The sequence below is a fragment of the Geotrypetes seraphini genome, chromosome 3, assembly GCF_902459505.1.
Source record: "Geotrypetes seraphini chromosome 3, aGeoSer1.1, whole genome shotgun sequence".
NCBI classification, from domain to species: domain Eukaryota; kingdom Metazoa; phylum Chordata; class Amphibia; order Gymnophiona; family Dermophiidae; genus Geotrypetes; species Geotrypetes seraphini.
This window is the reverse complement of record NC_047086.1, coordinates 67,919,819-67,947,396: the sequence shown is the minus strand read 5'-3', so window position 1 is coordinate 67,947,396 and position 27,578 is coordinate 67,919,819. Positions and strand designations below refer to the sequence as shown.

The 27,578-nt window shown below is 41.4% G+C and overlaps 1 protein-coding gene across 4 annotated transcripts in view; it reads left to right on the top strand.

Annotated features, from left to right (window-relative positions):
• The window catches only part of MLIP (muscular LMNA interacting protein), a 163,924-nt gene that overhangs the window by 59,162 nt on the left and 77,184 nt on the right, over positions 1-27,578 (top strand). For all 4 annotated transcript variants that reach the window (XM_033939978.1, XM_033939975.1, XM_033939974.1 and 1 more), the window contains 2 exons: positions 21,679-21,837; positions 24,090-24,464. In XM_033939978.1, coding sequence (XP_033795869.1) covers positions 21,679-21,837; positions 24,090-24,464 — 534 coding nt within the window. The remainder of the gene's footprint in view (positions 1-21,678; positions 21,838-24,089; positions 24,465-27,578) is intronic.

The window sequence follows — 27,578 nt, the reverse complement described above, 5'->3', positions numbered from 1 at the left end:
CACAAGCATACTTATAGCTGTTCTAGGGTTGTAAAATAAAATGACAAAAATAATGATGCAAAATATTTTAATAAAATCCAAAATCTTATTTTTTATTGGTTATCAATATTAGATCATAAGAATTATCAATTAATTATCAATTGATTATCATTTGCATCATGAGAATTATTACAGACGCCAAAAGCTGGCCTTGTTCATAATAAATTCCAACGTTTTACCAGTTACACATCCATATATATCCTAAATGACGACATTCCTTCGTTACAATCCAACTGCAATCTAATTGGTCCACATTATTTGTTTCCATATAAGGCTAGCTTCATATAGGCGTGTCCTAAAATTATATTCTTATATCTAAAAAGTTACATTCTCACATTAAGCTTACATATTTTATAAAAAGAAGAAATACATAGACAGATATTGTAATATACTCACAAAGCTTTTAAATCCTTTCCTGTAAAAATCAGTGTGTCTTTTCTATACTGAGATCTCTATTTCACTAAGAATGAACAAAGAAAAGATGGAAAGAGCAGTTAGCTCCCCCTCCCATCAATTCTATGAGTAGAAAAAAGTTGCTTAAGGTCAGAGGTCAAACACCAGCTGTAACTTTATCAGGATCTCTTCAGGATTTCAGAAATATGAAGATCAAAATAAAATATATTCCTAATCTATACTTGTTAACTTACCCCTATAGCTACATAAGTAAATTTCTATTGTGTAATTTTACTGACTTACCGACTTACTAAACTTAAATTTGGATCAATGCATACAATGATACACATATGGTTTTGATCTGTCTTTCCTGGGCAAGTTGCAGCTCTACACTCTAGAGGAGCGTAGGGAAAGGGGTGACATGATTGAGACGTTTAAGTACATCACAGGTCGTGTCGAAGTGGAAAATGACTTATTCTTTCCCAAAGGACCCTCGGCCACAAGGGGGCACCCGCTCAAACTCAGAGGAGGGAAATTTAATGGCGACACCAGGAAGTATTTTTTCACAGAAAGGGTGGTAGATCACTGGAACAGACTTCCAGTGCAGGTGGTCGAGGCCACCAACGTGCTCAACTTCAAGAATAAATGGGACATCCAAGTGGGATCCCTACGAGAGTTAAGAAACTAGGTCATCAGCATCCAGATCTAATGGGGTGGGTAAGTGGGGTGGGCAGACTTGATGGGCTGTGGCCCTTTTCTGCCGTCATCTTTCTATGTTTCTATGTTTCCCACAGCAAACTCAAGTCATGGCAACCTTAGGGCCCCCTGGTATATGGATACCAGGTCAAAAGCCAACTCCTGTCTGCCTATATGTCCCTGAGGATTGGCCTAGTTCAGGCTGGTCACTCTTTAAAACAAAGGAGTCCTATAAAACTTAAGCTTTGCCATCTGGGGTATATTTGGTATGGTAGGTATCAATCACGGAATGTCTTAGCCTGCCTCCCTATACCTCAAGCACATGAGACATGTGTCAAATCAATATGTTAACTTAGAATCTCTATCTTAAGCTTTTGTATTTCTGATTATTATATTTCAGCTTATCCAAGTTTCATTTATTCATTTATAGCTACTAATCCACATTCTCACTTGCTCTTGGATTAGGTCCTATCTATCAACAGGTTTTTCTAACTAGTAATCCTGGTGCAATGTGAGAAAGTGTAATAGCTGAATTTTTATTATTTCATGTTTGCTCACTTTTATCACCTCACCCGTACCTGTCTAGGTAAACCAAGCTGGCCCTCCTCACGACTACTTAAGGCATAGGACAAGGTCAGATTGCTGCTTTTTAACGTACTTAGAAATGATCTAGAGATGGGAATAACTAGTGAGATATTTAAATTTGCCGATAACACAAAACTGTTAAGTTGCAAGAGGATTGTGAAAAAGTGTAAGAGGACCTTGTGAGACTGGGAAACTGGGCATCAAAATGGCAGATGGCAGATGACATTTAATGTGAGCAAGTGCAAAGTGATGTATGTGGGAAAGAGGAACCCATACTACGTTTTCATTGATAAATGGAATATTCCCTGTTGATCTTAGTCAAATCCTGATTACCCCCATTCTTAAAGACCAGAAAGTGTCAATTGCTACTACATCTAATTACAAACCAATTGCAAATATACCTCTGTTCTCTAAGCTTTTAGAGGGTCTGGTCAACTTAAAATTGGTTAATTACTTAGACAAGTTCAATATTCTTCATGACTACCAGTCAGGATTTAGAAAAGGCTTTAGTACTGAGACTGCCCTGGCTTCTATGATTGATTCATATGTTACTATGTATTATCTTCACTGTCAATTCAGTAGAAACACCAGTGTGCTGATTCTCCAGCTGGATCTCAGCAGTGCCTTTGATCTAGTAGATCATGATATCCTATTGGGATGTGTAGACACAATGGGGATCTCAGGCAAGGTTTGGAAATGGTTCCAAGGATTCTTGAAAACACGATCCTACCAAGTGATTAGTGATGGAAATTGGAACAACCCTTGTGGCATACCCCAGGGCTCTCCGTTGTCACCTACACTGTTTAACATCTATATGTTCCCACTTGGATATCTACTGCAGAGTTTAAATTTTAAATTTCACATATACGCTGATGACATCTCTTTTCTGTTTCCTTTAAACAAGTTCACTGTGGAAGTCATAAATCAGATATCATCCATATTATTTCAGATAGAGTAATGGACTATCGTTTTAGGCTAAAAATAAATACGGAAAAAAACAAATTTTTTTTTAGCCAGTCCCAATGATAAAATAACAGAAACATCGCTTTGTCTTAATGGACATGTCTATTCAATAACCAATTCCATAAAAATCTTGGGTATTATGCTTGACCGCCAACTGACTTGGAGCAATCATACAAACTTGGTAGTACAAAAATGTTTCTATATATTGTGGAAATTATAGACCATTAAAAAATACTTTGATCCAGTGTCTTTTAGATTACTGGTACAATCATTGATCCTACCCATTCTGGATTATTGTAACATCATTTATTTAGGATCTTCCCAAAAGATTGTAAGAAGATTGAGAATAGTCCAAAATGCTGCGGTTCGATTGATATTTGGCCTGAAGAAAAACAACCACATTAGTCCATATTATCGATTATTGCATTGGCTAGTGTTGGAAGCAAGAATACTATTTAAGTTTTCTTGTACTTGTTTTAAGCTGATTTCAGAAGAGTCTCCAATTTATTTGTCCCCTCACTTTGAATTTTATAGACCATCAAGGATTACGAGACGCTCTAACTTATTTACCTATCACAAGCCACATGGTGTTAGATATAAGACCTTTTTTGAAAGGACCTTAGCATTTCAGGCAGGCAAACTTCAATGTTGGCTCGGTGAATGTCTTCATCAAGCCGTGTCTTACTGTTCTTTTCGAAAATTAGTAAAGTCTGCTTTGTTTGACAAATTTATCACATAATTAGGCCTTCTTAATTATTTTACCATTTTTAATCTTGCTTTTTTAAAATCTTATGATAAGTATGTACTTTGCTGATTGTTCAGTTTCTTACGCTGTAAACTGCCTAGAACTCTTGGGTAATGGCGGTATAAAAAAATAAATTTATTATTATTATTATTATTATATTTACGAATTAGGAGTCACCGGCCAGGAAAAGGATCTTTAGGTATCATCACTGAAGATATGTTGAAACCCTTAGCTCAGTTTAAAAAAGGCTTGGATTATTTCATAAAAGAAAAGTCCATAAACCATTATGAAGATGGACTTGGAAAAATCCACTGCTGATTTATAGGATAAGCAGCATAAAATCTGTTTAACTCGTTTGGGATCATGCCAGATAATTGTTACCTGAGTTGGCCATTGTTAGAAGTAGGATAATGGGGTGGATAGACCCTTGGTCTGTCCCAGTATGCCAACTCTTATGATCTTAGGTTCTAAATGTGAACAATGCACTTATCTCTTGATGTCTTTTCACGAACTGTGTTGTTGCTGGATCGCTAGTAGTCAGATATCTCATCCATTATTATCTGTCCATTAGTGTGTCCAAACACTTCAAATAATACTTCACATTATAAACCACAGTATAATGGTGGGCAATTAGTGGAGTTTATAGTGCTATGATTTATAATGTGATGTGAGCTATTATTTGAAGTGTTTGGACAAATAATGGACAGATAATAATGGAAGAGATAACTGACTGCTAGTAGTCCAGCAACAACACAGTTTGTAAAACGACATCAAGAGAAGTGTAATTTTGACATTTGACATATTAGTAATGTATGTAATTGAGAAACATGAACATTTTTATTCAGGAAAACTGCCATGCTGTGATATTTGTAGCGATCGCCTGTCTATTATGAAAGGGTGATTTGGTTTCACTGAGTAAATCACTATTATTACTTTGAAAACTTTTTATGAACAATATTGGTACTATTTTGTGTTCTGGATCATTTAAAATTATTTTTGACAAGATATAACTTCCTTCTATTGAATGTGTGGAATAAATCAAAACAATTTGAAAAGTACACACTTAGGCCCATATTCTATAAACAGCACCTTAAGTTAGGCGCTGGTAGGTGGCCCACTGGTATCAAACTTAAGTGCAAAATCTGTTTAAAAAGGAGTAAAATCATTTTTTAAAAAATGTAGGCTCCTACCAGTGCCTGCATCGCGGCTGTGGAGGTGTAGGGTTACCAGATGTCCTGGAAAACCAGGACATGTCCTCTTTTTAGAGGACTGTCCAGGTGCCTGGATGGAATTTCCAAAACATGGCAGTCTGTCTGGGTTTTGGAAAGCCCCAATGAGCTCTGGCCGCTTCTGGAGAGCCTCTGAGTATGCACAGATGACATCACACACATCCACGCATGCTCCAGGCCCTCCAGATGCAGCCGGAACTGGTTGGGGAAGAAAAGAGGAGGCTTGGGGGCTGGGTTGAAGGCAGAACAGGGTGTGGCCATGTGTCCGGGTTTAGCGACCCAAAATATGGTAACCCTACTGAGATGCTTTATGTCATCTAACGCTATTGTAAGTGTGGCTAACATTGAAAGTGGTGTTAGGCATCATAAAGCGCCTCTGTAGCCATGGGGAAATGTATGGGGAAATATGTATGTGTGTTTGTGTGTAAGGGGGACATGGGCATGAGGAGGGTGTTGAAGTGAAGAATATTTAAGAGTATGGGATGAATGTTTGGGAGTATTTGTGTGTGTGTATGTATATGTGAGGCTGTGTGTGTGTGTGTATATATACAGAGTGTGGAAGAGGTGTGGAAGGTGTGGGGGATGAGAGAGGGAGAGAGTGTGTGTTTGTGTTGTGGTATGTTTTGGGGTTTGTTTGAAGTTATGGGGTAAATGTTGGGGTTGTATTTAAGGGTATGGAGTGTATTGGGGATATATGTTGCCGTACAGTGAGAGATTAGAGAAACTGGGCCTCTTCTCCCTTGAAAAGAGGAGACTGAGAGGGGACATTCAACATAATGAAGGGAATGGACTTAGTAGATAAAGACAGGTTGTTCACCCTCTCCAAGGTAGAGAGAACGAGAGGGTACTCTAAAGTTAAAAGGGGATAGATTCGTACAAACGTAAGGAATTTCTTCTTCACCCAGAGAGTGGTAGAAAACTGGAATGCTCTTCTGGAGTCTTTTATAGGGGAAAACACCCTCTAGGGATTCAAGACAAAGTTCCTGCTGAACTGGAATGTACGCAGGTAAGGCTAGTCTCAGTTAGGACACTGGTATTTGATCTAAGGGCCGCCGCGTGACTGAGCAGACTGCTGGGCACGATGGACCACTGGTCTGACCCAGTAGCGGCAATTCTTATGTTCTTATGCTTGTATGTGCATGTGCTATGATGTAGACTTCTTTCTGGTTTCATTCTGCCACTCCCACCTCTTTGCTCTCTTACCTCACTCCCCACTACTCACCCTTCATTACCTATCACCCCCTTTTCTTCTGTCTCCTCTACAGCATTTTCTCTTGTCAAAGGTGTGTATGTTATTGGGAGTGGGGGGTATAGGGGATGTGTATGTGTTGGCAGTGAGTGTGTGGAAGGGAGTGTAGCTGTGGGCACATAGGCTTCTCTTTTCCTTGGACTTTCTCCTGTCCCCAGTGGCGTACCAAGGGGGGGTGGGGTGGGGGGCAGTCCTACCCGGGTGCCAAGCCCTGAGGGGGTGCTCCTGGTCCGGTCCGGTTCCCCACCCCCTGCGCCGGGTGTCGGGTCTTTAAACAGCCTGCAGCAAGATCGCGATGCCAGCGATCTTTGCCTGCTTCGGCTGTTTCCTCCGCCACGGTCCCGCCCCTCCTGACGTCAGAGGAGGGGCGGGACCGCGGCGGAGGAAACAGATGAAGCAAGCAAAGATCGCTGGCATCGCGCGATCTTGCTGCAGGCTGTTTCCCCAGGGAAATGAAGCGGGGAGGACGGGGGAATAAGCAGTGCTTCGTGGTGGTGGTGGGGCCGAGCGGTCCTTCGAGGTAGTGGGGGGGGGCAGCAGGCCTTCAGGGTGGGGCGGGCAGGCAAACCTTGAGGAGGGGGGAGACAGGCCTTCAGGGGGACAGGCAGGCAAGCCTTCAAAGGGGGAACAAGCCTTCGGGGGGGGGGGTGCAGGCCTTCGGGGGGGGGGGTGCAGGCCTTCGGGGGGAGACAGGCCTTCAAGGGGGACAGGCAGGCCTTTGGGGGGGTGACAGGCTGTCAGGGGGGGTGCAGGCCTTAGGGGGGGACAGGCCTTCCAGGGAGGGCACAGGCCTTCAAGGGGGGGGCAGGCCTTCAAGGGGGGGAGAGGCCTTCGAGGGGGGTGCAGGCCTTCAAGGGGGGGCAGGCCTTCGAGGAGGGTGTAGGCCTTCGGGGGGGGGTGCAAGCCTTCGGGGGAGTGCAGGCCTTCAAGGGGGGGACAGGCCTTCAGGGAGGTGCAGGCCTTCAAGGGGAACAGGCAGGCAGGCCTTCAAGGGGGGGACAGGCCTTCGAGGGGGGTGTAGGCCTTCGGAGGGATGCAGGCCTATGGGGGATGCAGGCCTTCGGGGGGGGTGCAGGCCTTCAAGGGGGGGATAGGCCTTCAGGGGGGGGGCAGGCCTTCAAGGGGAACAAGCAGGCAGGCCTTCAAAGGGGGGACAGGCCTTCGGGGGGTGCAGGCCTTCAAGGGGGGGACAGGCCTTCAGGGGTGGGATGAAGACCTTTAAGGGGGGAACAGGCCTTCAGGGGAAGGGGGGCCCTGGTGTAGATGTACACGGAGGGAAGGGGTGGGGTTCAAAGAGACGTGCATATGCCGGACTTTGGGTGGGAAGAAATAATGGGTCTGAAAATAGAGGAGAGAGAGAGAGAGATGATGGACATGTGTTTTAGGGAGGGAAGGAACAGAAAGGGAGAGAAGTTGGACACAAGGGATGGTGTGGAAGGGGGGAGGATAGAGATACTGGTTAGGAGGGTAGTTGGGAAAAGAAAGGGAGAGATGGTGGACCCTGGAGTGGTGGGGAAGGAGGGAGAGCTGCTGGATGAAAGGGTAGTTAAGAAAAAGTGGATCTGTGGAGGGAGATAAAAAAAGGAAAGATGCCAGACATCCGGGGGAGGGAAGGGAAACGGAAGGGGAGGACAGAGATGGCAGATGGATGGTTATCACGGAGAAAGAAGAAAGAAGGAGACCCTGGCAAGCAAGTTATCAGAAGACAACCAGAGCCTTGGACCAACAAGATTTGAAAAATAACCAGACAACAAAAAGGTAGAAAAACTAATTTTATTTTCTGTTTTGTGATTACAATATGTCAGATTTGAAATGTGTATCCTGCCAGAGCTGGTGTTAGACTGCTAACATGTAACTCTATTCTTAACGGTCTACCTCAAAAAGAAATTCGACGTTTACAACTCATACAACATACAGCAATCAAATTAATAAATAAAAAAGGCAAATTCGAACATGTCACTCCGCTTCTTAAAGAGGCTCACTGGCTTCCTATCACTTACCGTATAACTTATAAAATTATTCTCCTCTCTTTCAAAATTAAAAACTCTCACTTACCTTCATTTCTTGATAAATTACTAATACCCCAAAGTTCACCTCGCTCTTTAAGATCTACTGATCAAAAACTTCTATATATACCATCCTTAAAAGAATCCTATTACACTAGAAAAACTAATTTCGCAATAACAGCACCTACCTTATGGAACTCTCTTCCTCAATATCTTCGTGATGAATTACAACTACAAAAATTTAAAATCAATCTCAAAACTTTTCTTTTTCAAGATGCATACGACAAACCCTAATCTCAAAATTTTTTTTTTTTGGGGAAACAGTCCACCATCTTATTTATTACACCCCTACCCCTTATGTGTCATCCCCTTTCCCCTCTATATCCTTTCTTCTTCTTCAATTATGTAACTTTTTCCCACCTCCCCATCTTTCCTCACTTTCTAGTTTGTCTGTAAATGTCATACTCGTTCACTCTATCTACTTTTTTTTTTTTTACACTCTTTTTATTTCTCTCTATTCTAAATCAAATTATGTTTTGTTTTTTTCTTTTAATTTTCTTTATTTATAATTGTAAACCGGTCAGATATTCATTTTATGATCGGGATATTAAAAACTAATAAACTTGGAAACTTGGAAACTAAGATTTAATAGAGAGAGGAAAAGTCCTTTTGTTTCTTTATTTTATTTACACCACAGCGCCAGTGTGGTTAGGAGAAGCCAAAGGGGGGTGAAAAAGCTATAAAATAAACCCACCAGGATGTTTGAAAAAAACACCGAATTTGGCAGGAAAATCGAATCAATAAACCAATTCAATAGGCTGAATCGAATTGAAATTTTTTTTCCTGAATCTGGCAGCACTAGTTTGCGCTACTGTCTTAGACTTTAGGACCTGGGATTGGGGAGAGATGGCATCTTCAGTACTTTATAATGCAAGTGAAACGAGGATTTGGTCAGACTTTTGAAGGGTCTGCGGAAGAAAAATATTGTATAGGCCGGGGACATGAGACAGCAGGAAATGGGAACTTTTCTTCCTTCTATTTTTGTGAATGGAAAGGCTGAGGATGTCAGAGAGTTCAGTTAAAATATGTGCTTTATAAGAAAATATAATAATGTGTTTTATAAAGTTTATAGCATTGCTGGCCTACCCGGTGAGTTATTCCTAGTGGTGGTGGTGGCAACGTGTCAATGTGTTGAGAGGAAGAGGTGATCTGGGAAATTCTGCTGAGCAAACTCCGGGCCCATTTCCACCCCCCAGTTAGTCCATTCCACTCAACTGGTTCACACACTGAGTGGGTCTTTGGGTGTTGTTCCTGGGTAGTTGTTTTGGGATATCTTCCAGTGGTTTGTAAGTATCTCCTTCTGGTCCAAGGAAGGAAACTTTGTTAACCTTAGCACTGACCTACAGAATATGTTTGTAACAGCGCTGCTTGTGTGGCATTAGTCTATGTAGTGATCGAAAGAAAAAAACAGACCTTTGCACATTTTTGCACTATATGGTGGGTGTATGAGGAGATTCATATTTCCTGCACAGCTAAGTCCGTGTGAAGTTATCGTGTGCTATATTTGACATCTAGCAAAGTCTCTGTTTGGAAGGAAAGATCTCAGCTTAAAAATGAAGTGGCCGGAAGTTATGGTAAAAGCAGATAGCGTAGCTGGTTTTAAGAAAGGTTTGGACAAATTCCTGGAGGAAAAGTCCATAGTCTGTTATTAAGACATGGGGGAAACATCTGCTTGCCCTGGATTGGTAGCATGGAATGTTGCTACTCTTTGGGTTTTGACCAGGTACTAGTGACCTGGATTGGCTTCCATGAGAATGGGTTACTGGGCATGATGGACCATTGGTTTGACCCAGTTAGGCTATTCTTATGTTATGTTCTCATCTGTAGGGGCCTTTGTTTTCACTTCTTATTTTAATGTATTTTTTTCTGAGAACTTATCAGTGTTTTTTATAATGGGAACAAAAATGGAAGAGAATTAATGTGTGTGGAATGGGGGGTAACTAATTTCTTCAGCTAAATAATTCAATCCACCTCAACCAGACATAGGAGAACTCACACACCATTCACACACCCTCCAACCAAAAACGTCAAAAGAAAAAAACTGTTCGACAACCTCCTAGCCATTCAAACTGCAACACTCGACCCCCAACTCTACAACCTATTGACCTCGACCACAAACTACAAAACCTTCAAAAAGAAATAAAAACCCTTCTATTCAAAAACACATAAAACCGAACTAACACAATCAGAACTGTCCCAAGCATCACCTGCAACTACTCCATATGTACTTCTGATGTTATGACAATTCAGACATAATTTATATTATATTATGGTATGTTTGGAATAATGGTTACATATATGAGGTTCAATAAAAGAAAATTTTCACTGCCTGTTTCTATTATGACCATGTATTCAGTTTCATGGTTATTACAAAAAATATTTTTTTACATGGGGGGGGGGGGGGGGTGTCAAAAAATTGTGGGCCCCGGGTGCCACATACCCTAGGTACGCCACTGCCTGTCCCTGTATTCACTCCTTGCCCCTCTTACCACTTTGCATGATTCCCTCTTCTAACCCTTTGCCACTCTCTCCTCTTCCTTGCCACTCATCTATGCACTCTTCCTTTCCTCCTTTCTCTGTCATTCATCCTTTTACTACTTCCCCTACCACTCCCTTCACTTCCTATATTTTCTCTCTACCTTTACTGTTCCATAAGCATTCTCCCAATTCCTTTATTCACTCTCTTATGTCTTCCTGCACTTTCTCCTTTTATTTCTCTGCTTTCTAATCCTGCCTCATCTCTCTCCACCCTTCTCTTCTTTCATCCTTTCTAACTCCATGCCTTCTATTTTATGCTCTGTCCCTCAGCTCTTTTCCTCCTATGAGGGGTTGCCGAAAAGTTCTCAGCCCAACCAACTTCCTAAATTCTGAGCATTATTTTGCTCCGGTAGCTGAAAAGAGTGTTATTTTATTTTGCAAAGTGCCAGTTTGCAGAATTGTAATTCTATGTTTTGACATTGTTTCAGATCATTAATTGAACCATGCCATTGAAAAATGTGGAATTTTCATGTGTAGCACTTGGAGCCATCATGAAGTTCCTATTCTTGCAGAAGAAAGCTTTAAAGGAAATCCATGAATATATGATGCAAATACTGAGTGACAATTGCCCAGTGAAGAAGTGGTGTGCAAACTTTCAGCGTGGAGATTGTGAGACTGAAGATGCAGCAAGGTCTGGGAGGCCTCAAACAGTGTCAACTCTGAAATTGTTGACCATGTCTGTGACATGATTTTGGCAGATCAAAAAATATTGGCGAAAACAATTGCTGAGACACTACAGATATTCAGGGAACATGTTGGGTGTATAATCCATGAGTAGCTGGGTATACAGAAACTGTCAGTCAAGTGGGTGCCCAATTGTTTGAATGCTGACAAGAAATGACGTTGAGTGGACACTTCCAAGTTGATTTTGCAGCATTTTCAGTGAGCTGGTGCCAACATTTTGGAACTACTAGTTACTGTTGATGAAACATGGTTACACCACTATGATTCAGAGACAAAACAGTCCATGCAATGGTGGCACTTTGGTTTATTTATTTATTTATTTTTAAAATTTCTATGCCGTTTTATTCCAAAACGGTTTACAAAAAGGTTACGTACATAAAATATTAAAAGAGGTCAGAACAAAGAGAAAAGCAAAAGCAGAAAAATTCAATCCCTACAACAGGTCAAGTGCTCGAAGAAATGCATCAACAAACAGTTGTGTTATCAACAATTTCCTGCATGAACTCCTATCACTACATTTTCAAATTTGGCCAAGGCCATTCCACAATTTTCCAAGTTCAAGACTCAAAAGTCACAGTGTTTTGGAATCAGGAAGGTATTGTAATTAGAGAATGACACGGTGACAAAATTCATCACCGTTCCCGTCCCCACGGATAACCGCGGGAAACCATCTTCATGTCATTCTTTAAGGAGAGAGGGAAGAATCAGAGTATGAATGGCCACAACCACTGACCCGCAAGCTTTGCTTTGAAGAATGCTGGTGTAGAAGGATTGAGGTTGAGATAGACACTACAGAATGACAGTCTTTGGTATCCAGAGCAGATATTGTGATGTCATACCTTACACCTTAAATGGAGAAACACTAGCTAGGACTTCAGAAGAAAGAGACTTGGGAATAATCATCAGTGCAGACATGAAGGCCGCCAAACAAGTGGAGAAGGCCTCATCCAAAGCAAGGCAACTTATGGGATGTATCAATAGAAGCTTCGTTAGCCGCAAATCTGAAGTCATAATGCCACTGTACAGAACCATGGTGAGACCTCATCTGGAGTACTGTGTGCAATTCTGGAGGCCACATTACCGTAAAGACGTGCTTAGAGTTGAGTCGGTTCAGCGGATGGCCACCAGGATGATCTCGGGGCTCAAGGGTCTCTCGTACGAAGAAAGACTGAACAAATTGCAGCTCTACACTCTAGAGGAGCGCAGGGAGAGGGGGGACATGATTGAGACATTTAAATACATCACGGGACGTGTCGAGGTGGAAGAAGACATCTTCTTTCTCAGGGGACCCTCGGTCACAAGGGGGCATCCATTCAAACTCAGAGGAGGGAAATTCGATAGTGACATAAGGAAGTATTTCTTCACAGAAAGGGTGGTAGATCACTGGAACAAACTTCCAGAGCAGGTGATCAAGGCCACCAGCGTTATTGACTTTAAGAATAAATGGGATGCCCTAGTAGGATCCTTACGAGGGTCAAGTTAAGGAACTAGGTCATTAGTACTCAGACTTAATGGGGTGGGTCAGTAGAGTGGGCAGACTTGATGGGCTATAGCCCTTTTCTGCCGTCATCTTTCTATGTTTCTATGTTCTATAATGCCTCAATCCACCAGTGCCTAAGAGCCAATCACATCAGTGATGTCACAATGGCTTCATTATCCTTGGCTCACATAAGAATCAGAGTATGAATGGCCACAACCACTGACCCACAAGCTTTGCTTTGAAGAATGCTGGTGTAGAAGGACTGAGGTTGAAATAGACACTAGAAAATGACATGGGATTATTTCCTGCGGTTATCCGCGGGGACGGGAACGGTGATGAATTTTGTCACTGTGTCATTCTCTAATTGTAATGACTGACTATCTTCTAAGTGGCCAAACACTTAGGGCTCCTTTTACTAAGCTGCGCTAGTGGTTTTAGTGCGTGCTAGATACTAACGCCTCCATTGAGCTGGCGTTAATTTCTCCATGTAGCGCAGGGGTTAGTGTGCGCTAATCTTCAGTGTGTGCTAAAAACGCTACCGCAGCTTAGTAAAAGGAGCCCTTAATGAAGAATACGACTGTAACTTGCTAAGCTGATTAAAGGAGGCATTGAAAGAAAAAAAGGAAAAGGAAGCTGCGGAATGGAGTTCTGTTTTTGCAAGACAATGTACCTGCTTACAAGGCTGGCAAAATGATGAATGTTTTAACGCAGTTGGGGTTTCAGTGCATAGACCATCCACCTTACTCACCAGATCTTGCTCCATCTGACTATTTTCTGTTTCCAAACCTTAAAAAGAGTTTGAAAGGGCAACAATTTTTGAGTGATTCAGAAGTGATTGCAGCAGCGGAGCTGTATTTCGGTGACCAGATATCAGAATATTTTTTGGAAGGGTTACAGAAACTTCAGACATAATTTGCTATGTGTGTTGAACTTAGGAGTGAATATGTAGAATAACTTGTAAGTTCCATGGCTCTACCTCATCCCATTCTTGGTTGGGCTGAGAACTTTTCAGCATTCCTCAGCCCAACCAACTTCCTAAATTTCAGCACCCCTCATATCTAAATATGCACCTTTCCTTTACTCTCGGTTCTCTCATCCTTCCCCTCCTCTTCTTCTCTATCCTCAGGCCCAGGTTTCGCACTGAATAAAGTATTTTATAATTTTTCACTATTCTGTTTACTTAATATTTCATAATAAAGTAATTATAAAATACTTTCTTTGTGTTTATTTGATTCCTATTCAAGAGAATTACTTTATATATAGTCAATATAGGCACAGAGTTAAATTTTTTAACATTTTCTAATGGTGGTGTGCCTCGTGATTTTTTTCATGAAACAAGTGTGCCTTTGCCCAAAAAAGGTTGAAAAACACTGATCTAGGGATTCCGGATGGCTCTTCAGTGTTTGATACTGCTGTTTATGAGTGAAGTGAAGTCATTTATAGCAATTTTTGCATGCACAAGGGGATGGACAGACAGCCTGATGGATCCTATCTAATAGGTACTATTGCCTAAGCAAAACTCATCTAAACCCCCTCCCCCCCCAAACAAACAAGAAAAACTAAAAATAAATTAAAAGTCTGAAAAACCCTGAAAACGAACTGAAAATATTTTACTTCTGCACATCCCTATTGGGTAACTCTTTCATACTATGCAATCTTACTGTAATAAATGTTAAAACATATGAGCTATTTTCTGTACAAAATGTACAGAACAAATTAGACTTTTCTTTCATAAGTCAGTTTGGAAGTGACATCTTGCAAAATGGAAAGTTCGTGTAGTTCTGCCATGAGCTGAGCTACTTTGAAACAATAGAAGTCAAATCTCATTTTTTTTCCCCAGAACAAGCTGTGTACAGCAGAAATCATGTGAGATGGTAGGCATTTCTAGTCCTTATGCAAATATCTGGCTTTCAGAAAGAAAGCACTGTTGTGTATAATATAAATTTTAGGCCACAGACACAATAACTCTTTATAACAGACATATTTTGAGCCCACAGAAACCTACTCTCGTATCATTGTTACTATATATGCTGCAGTGTATATTCATGTAGAAGTAATGTTTTTACTCTTATTTATTCATCTTTTTTGATTCTGGATTTTCAAAGCTATACCCTATACAGCACAGAAAACAGATAGTGAGTAAAACTGTAAGTGAGAGCTTCCTTGACACAGAACAGGTAGGAAAAGTATTGGATTTTTTCTTAAAAATATGAATATGTAACATTCTATAGTTAGTCAAGTGCAATGCTTAGAACTGGAAATCTGCTGTCAATTGCATTGTTCCTGAAACATTTAGGCAACTAATTGGTATGGATATTGTAATGAACTACCTAGATCATTATAGTATTATTTCTAATTATTTGGTTATCTAGTTTCATCTCTTAATTGTAATCTTTTAAACTTTTTGCAAACCGCATAAAACTTTACGGCCCTGTGGTATATAAATTGATTATTATTATTATAAAAGAAAGATAAAATGCCTTTACTTATTTAATTGCTAAAGGAATCCACAGCACAATATGCCATGGCTTTAAATGACTGAAGGCTTCCTTAAAATTTTGAGCAATAGATTTCCCAAGGCAGTGTCTACCATGGATTTGTTTTGAGGATTTTATTGATTTGGCCGTGGATCATCTCTTTGAAAAGTATAAACGTATGCTGATTAGTCATAAATAACTATTTAGGCTTCATACTGTTAAAAATAACATATATAACCTTTAAAATAACCACATTTTTCTTCAGATTGTGTGTTCATAACCTGTCATTTTCTCCATTCATTGTAATTAATTAGAAGTGATAAAAAGAATCCAATTAAAATATTTGTCTACTCTAACAAACAGGTCCATTTTTAAAGAATAAAATGTCTTTCTTTTCTGTCTTTTGTACCATCTAGTAAGCAGAATAAAATTTTAGGAAAGAGTGAAATACTATAGGGTTTTCTCCTGCTGTGGTCTTTTTGAATATTTTTTAAGAGCTCTTTTGCTGAGACTGTAAAGGAAGAGAAAAAAACTTAATAGAAAATTTTAAGAGATATAGTCCAGAGTTGGAAGCTAAGATGCAATCTATAAAAGTACCAGGTCATGTATTAGGAATGTATAATTCTAAGGTGCCATTTCATTAAAGGGTGTTAAGTCCTGATGCATGCTTAATGTGTGAAAAACAGACTACCACAGAATGTGTTAAAGCATCTTGTACTGTTTTGCCGATTAGTGCCTGTTAAAGACATTCTCCATCCATGACATACTCCCTCCAAAAGATATTTTTTGGAGGGAGTATGTCATGGATGGAGAATGGGTGTGGAAGCCCTAACCAGCAAGTGTGATTGCATTAGCACATGCTAACTGGCTAATTTTGAGTTAACACGGGAGGAGATGTTTATTTTTTACAGGTAACGTGCAGTATTGAGAACATTAGAGCACGACCTGAAAAAAGTGATTCAAAAATGTCTTCAAGTCATGCTGAATCAGAGCTTAGCACATGAAAAGGCCCACATTAAGATGTGCTAAGCCCAGATTCTAACACCCTTTAGTAAAAGGATCCTCCATATTTGCAGGTTTGGCATTCGTGACTTTGGTTATTCGCGGACTTAGGTGTAACAAGCATCTCTGTAGAACTAGACCAGGCCAACCTCTGCTGAACAACACATCACCTGAGCTTCAGGAAGCGCCCGCAGAAGGCTAACCTCCTGTTACCTGCAGATAACCACATGCTTGGCCAACCCGCTAAAAAAAGAATCACCAAAACTGCCTCCCTCCTGCCACCGTTGCCCCACCGGAATACTGCCTCCGGCTCATTCAACCCCAAGGACCTCACCATGCTGCTTTGACTAAATCTGTTCCTCTTATAATTATTCAGTAATGTGACAATGCTACCCAAGCCACGCCCCCCAGCTCCCTCCATATTGCTTATGATCCACTTCTACTGCCTGAATAAATGATTTGTGAATTTATAGTATTTACAGGGGTAGGGGTAACTGTGCCCTTAACTCCTGCAAATATGGAAGGAGACCTGCATATGATGTGGAGTGATGACTGTTTTTTATTAATCCATAGTGGTATTCAAATGTGATTATATTCATGGACTTTAAGGTTGCTAAATATGAGGAAATTCCATATATGACACCTAACATTAGTTGATATTTCTGCACAGACTTTTCAGCCTTGAAAAGTGTTCTAACAGATGAAAGGCCCCGAAACATGGCAGAAATAGCAGATCTGTGTGAAAACACACTTATTTGCCCCAGTGGCATAGCGAGGGAGGTTGACACCCAGGGCAGTGGTACCAGGCATTGCCGCACTATGCACCCCCCTAGTCTTCCCTGCCACTTAAGCACCCCTTCTGCCAATCTTCCCCACTGCTTGAGTACCCCCTGCCCACCATGTACCTCTTGAAATGTTCGCCAGCATGGGCAGCATCTTCCACCTGCTGCTCCCTTCTGACATCATGTCCTGGTCCTGCGACCAGGAAGTGATGTCAGAATGGAGCTGACTACAAAGACTAGGGGACACTCGATGAAATTGCAGGGATATACTTTTAAAACCAATAGAAGGAAATATTTTTTCACTCAGAGAATAGTTAAGCTCTGGAACATATTGCTAGAGGTTGTGATAAAAGCGGCTAGCGTAGCTGGTATTAAGAAAGGTTTGGACAAGTTCCTGGAGGAAAAGTCCATAGTCTGTTATTGAGAGAGACATGGGGGAAACCACTGCTTGCCCTGGATCAGTAGCATGGAATATTGCTACTCCTTGGTTTATGGCCAGGTACTAGTGACCTGGATTGGCCACCGTGAGAATGGACTACTGGGCTTGATGGACCATTAAGAGACCCAATAAAGCTATTCTTTTGTTCTTATTATCAGGCATGTATATGCTGGGCAATTCTGTTGGCAATCATTGGAAAAGTCAAAATGCTGTTCTCCACACTTGTCACTTTTAAAATTACCCTCTCCCCAACAAAGTAAAAAGTATTTAATTAGTCCAGTAAAAATATTGTGTTCTAGATTTTATAAATTATATCTAACTTGTGTAATTTGTTTATTCCACGGCTATCTTTCTGATTCACTGCCTTTATTTTTCCTAATTCCGTTGTAATACACTCGCTCCTTATCTTTAGCATCCTCTGTGAGAATGAGGGCCAACAGTGGACCTGAGATACTTGAGAGAGCCCTTTAATTCTAATCAAATCAGAATTGGACTGACAGATCTCCAGCCTACAAGAAGTCCAGAGAAATAGACACAGAGCAACATTGCAACCTGCAGAAGTGCTCTCTAAAAATAGTTGCCCACAATTAAAGTACTGTACTGTTCCCTTCACGTTCACTACCATTCCAATAAAACAAATCTCTTTTCAAAACTGATCCTTCTTCTTGTAGCCAGGAGGAAATAGTGTTTGTATCAGAAGAAACTTCAATGACTTTTTGCCTTTGGAGCAAGCTTACAGAAAAATTCTGCCTAGAGCTGCCTGATTCCTGCTTCAAATCGATTCACCGATTCACTTCAGCTGAATTGATTTAAATCAATTTGTTCTCAGAAAAAATTGGACTCACCCATTCAGTGCAGGCATTGTTGTGGTCCAGGAGCTTCTCCGCAGTGGAAGTCTTCACAACTCATTGCTCTTGCTGGTGTTGGGCCTTCCTCTCTGCCAGGTTCTGCCTTCATGGAAACAGGAAGTAGACAGGACAGCCTGATGCCAGCAAGAGCAGCGAGTTGTGAAGCTGCACTGCCAATGGTATATGTCTGTGTGTGTGTGTGTGTGGGCGGGGGATGACAAAGAAAGAGAGCGAGTGAGGGAAGGAGCAGTAAGGGAATAGAGAGAGTTACCCTCAGGGGAGGGGGGGCAGAGGGCATGGATGGAGGGTGCCAGATCTTAGGGGAGGAGGCAAAATAAAGATGTCTTACTACAGGACAGGCAGGAAATGAGATGGCCTGGAAACAAGAGAGAAATTAGATAAGACAGTGGGGAAGAGTAGGAGAGGCTGAAGTCATGGAGGGAGGAAAAGAGAGAAAGAGAGAGATGCTGGGACAAAGAAGCTTGAAGAAAAGAGAGAAAGAGAAAAATGAGGATAGAAGAGTGGGAAAGATGCTAAATCCACAAATGGAGAGAAAAAAAGAGAGATGCTTGCCCTGGGATGAGGGTGTAGGAGGAGAAAGGAAACAGAGGAGGAAAAGTTGGACAGAAGGAGAGGCAGGACCACAGGGGGAGGGATGGGGACACAGTGGATGGAAGGGGCAGAAAGCGTGGGCAGATGCCTGGAAGGGAAAGAGAGGACAGATGCTGGATGGAAAAAAGAGAGTGAAGAGGATGATTAAAGCAGAAATGATAAAAGGTATAAACACAATTTTTTTGTTTCTTTATTTTAGCTGTATTAATACATTTTTTACTAACCAAGTCAGGACAGGATTCTGACCTGAAGAATGAGGTTTTGACCTCTGAAAACTAATTTAAAAAATGGATTAGTCCAATAAAATTGTATTTTCTAATTTTCCATTTTTATTTTATTTCTATTTGTTAATTTGTAAAGTGGTGATTGTTGTCAATTTTTCTTAAATTTACATCTGCAATCTTTACATTTTGCATAGTATTAGGGGACATGTATTGCTGTTTCTGTGGTGTTGCATTGTATGCAGAGTTTGGCTTCTTGGCCATTTAGTTTAACTTTTTACATATTTCTATTTTTAGTTTGTGATTACTTATTCTGTACTGGATGAGGGTGTACTGTGTACTATGTGTATGAAAAGGGCATGGTTTTCTGTTAGCATTGACTGTGCAGGATCAATTTGTTTTAATCTGGTTTGTTTAGTTTTACAATAAAAATTAATTCAACTTTACACTGTGTCATTGAAAGCCAATTGAATCAAATCAAATCAAAAAATCAATTCAATAGATCAAATCGAATTGAATCAAAACATTTTCCCCTAAATCAGGCAACTCTAATCCTTCTCCCTTCACAGAAAAAAGTCTGTAAGAAATACTGGAAGGTGGGAGTATTATAGATACCTGTAGAACCTAAGGACTCCTTTTACTAAGGTGCGCTAGAGGTTTTAGCGTGTGTTACAATACTACATGCACTAAACGCTAATGTCTCCTTAGAGCTTGCATTAGTATTTTTTGTTTAGCGCATGGTTAACACGTGCTAATCTTTAGCGCGTGCTAAAAATGCTAGCGCACCTTAGTGAAAGGAGCTCTATGTTACTTCTTTAAAGTTAGAATAGCTTGTAAACCCTAACATTTTATGTTGGAACTAGTTTTTTAGCCCGTTACATTAACGGGTGCTAGAATAGATGTGTAGACTTAGGCATTTCTTTCTTTCTGTCTCTCTCTCCCTGCCCCTTTTCTTTCTTTCTGTCTATCTTTCCGTCTCTTTCCCTGGCCCCCTGTCTGTCTTTCTTTCTGTCGCTCTCCCTTTGCCCCTGTCTGTCTTTCTTTCTTTCTGTCCTCTCTCATTCTTTCAGCTGTAAGGAATACTTCTCCCATCCTCTCCTCTTCTGAAAGGAAGACTCGCCTCCCCCTCCTTTCTGTCCGATTACAAATCTGAACTATCAGTACTGAAGAACTTCAGAGCCCCTCAGCCTCTCTCTTCAGGGTTGATTTACTTCACAATCTCCCTGAGGACACGCTTTACATGCTGAGAGCTAACGGCCTCGCGTCCCATCCCCGGACAGCCACAGCGCCCGCCCACTTAACAGTGTCCGCGCTCTCAGCCGGGAGCCCCAGCCAATCGTCGGCCGCCTTGTTATGGGCCGCTCCGCGGTGTTTGGACAGTCTTGAGCAGCTCGGAGCCCTCCTCCCGGCAGCCGCCGCCAGCACTGTGAGAGGAGCCGCTGCAGCGTGTAAAGAAACTTCGGCCGGTAGGGCTCAGCTTAAGTTCATTTTTTAGTTCAAAGCCAACGCCGCGGCTCCTCTCTTGATCCCCGCCTGGTGCGGTTCAAGAGAGGAGCCGCGGCAGCAGCTTTGATTTAAAAAATGGCGAGGAGAGTCTCCGCCGCTGTCACGGCCTGCTCTGAAGGGAGGGGGGGAAGTCCGCTGTATAGCAGCGCCGCCTCTCTCCATCCCCGCCAGGCCCGCACATCCGTCCTCTTTACCTTTTGGCCCCTGTGAGGGGCTGCTGGAGACTTGCAGAGGTGGTGGGGGCGCTGACCGGCCGTGATCCCTCTCCTCCGAGACACCCCCCCCTCCTAACACAGCTGCTCAGTGTTAAGCCTGGCCTGTGAATTTTGGCTCAGTGTCACTGAGGCTTCCTTCGCTCTCCCGGGCCTGCTGTCCTTCCCCTAAGTCCCGACTCCTCAATGCATGCGCATGCGCACTCGTGCGGCCACATCGCGACAGAAAAGGGATCAGGGAACACGCGTCGCAAGTGCGCATACGCGGGCTAGCATTTTATTATTTAAGATTCTGTCATTAATTTCTATTGCACATGCAAGCAGTGTCTCACTTCCGGTTCACCACACAATTGTTTCCCACATATTCACCTTTATAGGACCCCCAAGAACCCCTGGAGAAGACTTTTTGTCGAAACGCGGACCGTGTTGGGTCCTGTATCCCTAGCGGACTAGGTCCTCTAAGACTTTTATGTGGATAACCTATTTTTATGTGGATGGAATTATTTTATGTGGATGATTTTGGTGTACCTTTGGAACTTTGACTCTTTCAAATAAAGTCCATTTAGGAACATCGTCACTCCACAGAGTTTTTTTGGTTTTCTCTGGATTTTCTTCTCTGTGGATATCTTGGGGTCAATTCTTTTTTTTTTTTTTTTTTATTAATTGCAGAAATAACAACATATTACCAGGGTGTTTGAAGCCTAAACTAAAATAAGGGCTCCTTTTACTAAGCTGCGATAGTGTTTTTAGCACGTGCTAAACCCATGCTACGCAGCTAGAACTAACGCCAGCTCAATGCTGGCATTCGCATCTAGCGCGTGCGCATTAAAACCACTATCGCAGCTTAGTTAAAGGAGCCCTAAGTGTCTAACAAGGATAAGAAGTAATTTCATTATCTATTAAATTTTCCAGGCCCTGTCTAATGAACTTGGAAGTAAACCTTTGGCCTTCACATTTATACCATCTGTCAGAAGACTTCCAGCACACTTTCAGATTGTAAAGCCTTCAAAAGTTACTTTTGCACCTGCAGAGGAACCAAAAAGAGACAGAAGTAAAGAAATTGTAAGCAAGGTACGGTAACTCTTTTAAAATCTTGTGTCAAGACATACAGAACTGACCCAATAAGGCTATTCTTATGTTCTTATGATATTGGGTTGGATTATAAAGAATTTGTTACAACAGCAGTTCCCAAACTGTGTGTTGCACTGCCCCAGCATGCAACAGTGAACTAATAGGGGAGCTGCAGTATAAACCCTCTCCAAAATTGTGACTGGTTGGTAAGAGGCCCAAGCCCAACCAGCTGTGAAGAGGTCCGCAGCCCAAAGGCCAGGCTCCATGCCGACACTGGCCCCATCATTCCTGAGCATGCTCAGTGCAGGAATAGCATGTGAGCCCTTAACACCTACAAACAGGTAAGGGCACATGCGATAATTTTTTTTAAAGTTCGTGCATTAATGGCAACATTAGCACATGGTCATAAATATAAAACTAGAAAAAGGCCATTTTTATGGTTGCAGTAAAAATGGCCTTGGTGTGTGGGAAAACTCATGCAAGGGCACATTAAGGTCACTTTTTGCCGCAGCTTAATAAAAAGTGCTTTACCTGATATTCCTTTCAGTGGTCTTTCTTTTCTGATGTGTATTTTGAAGAAGCAAATCAAAAGAACAAAACTCCATAGGGGACAGAAGAACATCAAACACAATGGAGATGACCAAAGAGAATGCTGAAGAAGAAGATTTCTTTAATCAGAGTCAAAAGGTCATGTTTCAGCCACTTGGAATGCATCAGGAGTTTACACAGACAGATTATGTAATAAAGAAATAAAAATATAATTGACAAACAAAATATACTTACATAAACATTACGTCATGAATGTTAAAAATGTATATAAAATGATAAAATAATATGAAACCCAAAAATATTTCATGTAACAAATAAAAGGTAATTGCTAACATAATTAACAGACACAAAGGGCCATTTTTGATAGTGTGTTCAAGTCCGACTTTGGACATTTCCCATGTTTAGCGTGTGCTAAAAAGCATAGTGTACCTTAGTAAAAGAGGGGGTTAGCCATCTATGCCCACTATCTTCGGCTCAATCGATGATTGTAATCCACAACAGGGAAGCTAAGAATTGCCTGTCAAAGTCTCAAATCTCTCAAGAGATCCTGCAGGTGGGTGGTCATAAGGCTAGAATTTAAGTGGAGCATGGATAGGGTATACACACATGTAACGTTTAGCACACTATAATTTAAGCATCTATTTCCTGAATCTAGGTGTGTGCATATATACACATTTACCTAGTATTCAATAAAGGAAAGTGGCACCTACATCTTTTATAGAATAGTTTCCAAAAAGGCACCTTCTAGGTACTTAAATTGTTTATTGTTTATTGAAAGCTTCTATACCACTACTAATGACTGGGTAAGTCAATTCAGAGCAGTTTACATGAGCTTCTGCAAAGGTGCTACAATACATGAGCATTTGCACAGATGTTATAATACAGAGTACGAGTGTTTCTGTGATGGTTTTCGGTATGGCACTCCTTTGGTTTAGGCGTATGTAAGCATTGTCGTGGGGTGCATTTAGGGGCAAATTCTCCCATGGGAGAGACCTTAGGGATCTGGCCAATCAGAGGGTTAGGGGGGTTCCGGCAATAGGGAGTGGGCATCCCTCCCACCAGGGGTTGTTTTGGGGGTGGCGGTAGGAGGGATTGGGCATCCCTCCTGCCGGGGATGTTCGCGGGGACAGGGTTTCCCTGCAGCAGCCACAATCAGCTCAGCGGCAACACGATTCTCTAACCTGCGCCTGTGACATGGACGCCGGTTACAGAATTGGGCGATTCTGTATAGGATGCCGGTGTGTGATTCTCAGTGGCTGCTGATCGTGTCCTATACAGAATCAGGCTCTTAGTTTTTTTGACTGAGTTTGCAGTATTTACACACTATTCTATGGATATGCCATTGTTGCCTCTTGTATATTTATACTAAGTTTACCACCCTGATATATTTACTATATTTACACCCTCCTACTAGGTTAACCCTTTGAACTAAGTAAATGCATTTACATGCAACCTAGATTAGCTCTAGTAGTGGTATTATATTTTCCTCCCTGTTGCTTCTTCTCCTGTCAGTTCCCAGTTTCAGGTTGAAGTAGTCTGAGAAAAGGATAGTCTTTGTTCCTTTCTTGAATTTCCCTTTATAGAATTGCCTTGTTAAAGCCTAACATCTAGAAAGTCAATATCTCTTGAACACCATTTTTAACTAGAGAACTTTATGTGAGAATCCATATTTGTTTTGGTTGACATATGACTTTGTTTTGCAGACTGCTGTATTCTCCGACCACCTGGTCTTAGGAAGTGGAGCCATGCAAGATTCACCTTCTCACCGATCTCACAGCAATCAACAAGAGAGAGAATGTACAGTAAGCAAGGCGGAAGAAATGCCAAAGAATGATGTTTACCAGGCAGAATTTGTTATGATAACAGACTCTGATGGGGAAGGGGAAATCATTGCTCGGAACAATGTAAAGCAACCCATGGTAATTGCAGTAATCACTGACCATAGACAAGCAAGAATCCAATCTCTGGATGGGCCTTGGGATTCCACCGGGAAAACATATGCAGCAGAAATGACTACTGGTGCTCAGAGTGTCTCAAAACACCACCACAATGAACTCCGTCAACAGAAACAATCTCAGGTAAAGTGTTTTACTTAAGTTTTCATGATTCTTTAGTTCTGGGTCAATGGTCTGGAATTTGGGGTTATATTATGTTATGTACAGATTTATGGGATTGGTTTTACATTTTATTTTATTTATTTATGATTTAAAAAATAAAAAAAAGCTTCCAAGCATTAAACGTCTTGAACAGAAAGTTAGATTAAGACGACAATAATTTTAAAATCGAAATTGATAAAACTTACAAGAAAATTAAACAAAAATTGGGGCTCCTTTTCCAAAGGTGCGCTAGGGTTTTTAGCGCACGCACAAGATTAGCGCACGCTAGCCGAAAAATTACTGCCTGCTTAAAAGGAGGCGGTAGCGGCTAGCGCGCGTGGCTAAAACCGCTAGCGCACCTTTGTAAAAGGAGCCCTTAATCCTTCTCAAGTCCTTTATATTAAGATCCAAGATTAAACTAAGAGTGAATTTTTAAGAAACATCAAAGTTAATAATTATGAGGAAACAGTAGGCTGTGCTGGGAGTAAGTCCATTTCTATTCTTTAGAGGTTGTTGGAATTTCTTCTTGACCAAGGCGTTTTAGTGAAACAAAGCAGGATAACTGAGATGGATCTAAGAAGACATAGTTTAAGGACTGAACATAAGAACATAAGCATTTGCATGGATATCTAATTGAGGTTACAGCAGGTTTAAGAATCAAGAATTGATGCCTCCTTCTTTGTGTTTCTTTAGAAACATCAGGAAAAACCTGTATTTTATGTCCCAGGAACTCTTTAGATTTATTTTTGAAATATAATTTCATAATCCACTCTTTATCTGGTAGCAATGCTACCGTTAATGAGTGTCGCTGGGGTAGCAATACTCGTATCGGAGGCTTCTAACAGATTAGTGATATCTAATGGTTCCACTCCATTCTGTTGCCCTTGTTTTTTAGACAAATAGTATACCCAAACAAAAGGGGGGATTGATTGTTCTAGAACCTTTAAAATTTCCAGAAAGTACCTTTTTAACATTTCCATTGGGGTAAACATAGGAATTTTTGGAAAGTTCAACAGATGTAAATTGTTAACTCGGTTCTATTTTTCCAAATTTTCCCATTTTTTTCTTAAATCTGTATTGTCTTTTATCAATGCTTCCTGAGTTTCATTTTTAATTTTTGTCACATCTTGTTTCAACAAGAAAATTTACTTTTTGTTCGTTCATTTTTTCACCCCAAATCATTTAACTGAGGAGTAATTGATTTCCCTAAATTTGCAACAAAGTCCCATAAGGCATCCAATGTAATCTCAGGAGGTTTATCTATTAGGGAAAAAGTTCCAAATGCAACATTTGAATTCTCAGTCTCTGGCTTTGCCTCACCTGAACCTTGGGCCATCTTCATAGCTTACATTCCCACTTCAGGCAACTTCCTGGGACTAATAGGTTCTCGGGAAGAATCCAATAGCAAGCCCTCTGGTCTACCGGCCTCCCGCAATGTGAAAACTGCCTCTTCGGGCATGCTCAGTTCAAGCGGTGAGCTTGCTTTCTGAGGCAGCGGAGGCGGGACTCTAGTGCCAGGGCTCAGAGTGGCATCTAGCCCTAAGGCTTCCTCAACGGCATCGCTCCATGTTGGGTGAATCCCTGGCAAATTGGACTCTCTCTGAAGGCGCCTCAGGATCTCGTTGATAGTGTTGAGAGAGGAGGTTTCTGGACGTCGAGACCTGCGCTCTTCCCTCTTCTTTTCGGCATGGTAAGATATCTAAGCAGGAACGTTCTGTGGCGTCTAACCAGTTAACAGGCTGCTGCAGCCGTGTTGGATCTCCTGCCGAAAACGGTTTTACATTTTTTAAAGATTATTTTATGCATTTTATTCTGTTTTTTTGAAATATATATCTTTTTTAATGTAATAATTTTATCACTTCCAGGCGCAAGTTTTCACTTCAGTGTGGTTATTATTTATTATTGCTGCTTTATTATGATTACTGCTTTGTCTTGTTTGACAACAACTTTTTATAGTTTAAGCAGTGCTGTCGTATATGATATAAGCTTTATTTGACTGTAGTTGTTGCTCTGTTTTATCTTGTTTTATTTTGTTTCTGTGATGTTTATATTATTCACAATATTTTTGAAACCACCTATAATTGTAGGATAGAGCAGTCTAGAAATTTTGTAATAATAAAATAAAACATGTGCTAAGGTTTTAGGGTTTTATTAGATAGCAGTCTTTCCTTGGAACCATAAGTGAAAAGATTATTTATGGGTCCTTTTACTAATCTGTTATGCTATGCCTTTGCATAGATTTATTTTTTCTGGCATGTTAAGGTAATGTTTGCTAAAGCTATATAATTACCGATTCTCTATTTTTATATTAATGGCCATACACTAACTGACCAATTGGCTTGACCAACCAGGGCTTAGGCTCCTCCCTCTGTATCCTGGATACAGAGAGAGGTGCCTAAGACCTGATTGGCTCAGATGCCTAAGGCCTGGAGGGGCCTTAGGCACTTGAACCAATCAGGGCCTTTGGCCCCTCCCCGTGCATCACATGATGCACCAGGGAGGGGAAGGCCCATCATTTAGGACTGGTGGCCCACAGCAGGAGCCTCAGAGCGGGCTTCCTGCTTTCAACTTTTTAAAAAGGTATGGAGAGGTTTGGGGGACATCCGGTGGCAGGATGGAGTGGACAACCCTCCTGACATTTTTTGGGAGTTTGGGGGATGGTGGTTCAGGAGTGCGTAATGCAGGGGAGGGCATGGTATGGGGTGTTCTGCGTGCCAGGAGGGATTGGGCATCACTCCTGCCTATTTTTGGGGAAGGGGACGGGATTGGTTCGGGGGGATCGGTGGCATGGGGGAGGGGGGTCAGCGCGGGGGTAGCTTTTTCTTTCTTTTTTTTTTTTATGGGGCAGATTGTGCGTGTGTAACACACCCACAACATCTGTGCCATTAAAAATAAAAGAAGCCCTAACAGCAGTGACAGGAGGCTGCTTCCCCTGTCACTGCTGTTAGGGCTTTGCACATGTGTCAATCACTTGATAGTGCATTGATTGCTGCTTGAGAAAAATGCTTGAGTACCTGATTGTAAAACCGCTTAGATAACCTTGATAGGCGGTATATAAAATCCTAATTAAAACTTAAAAACTTAAAAAATCGGCCA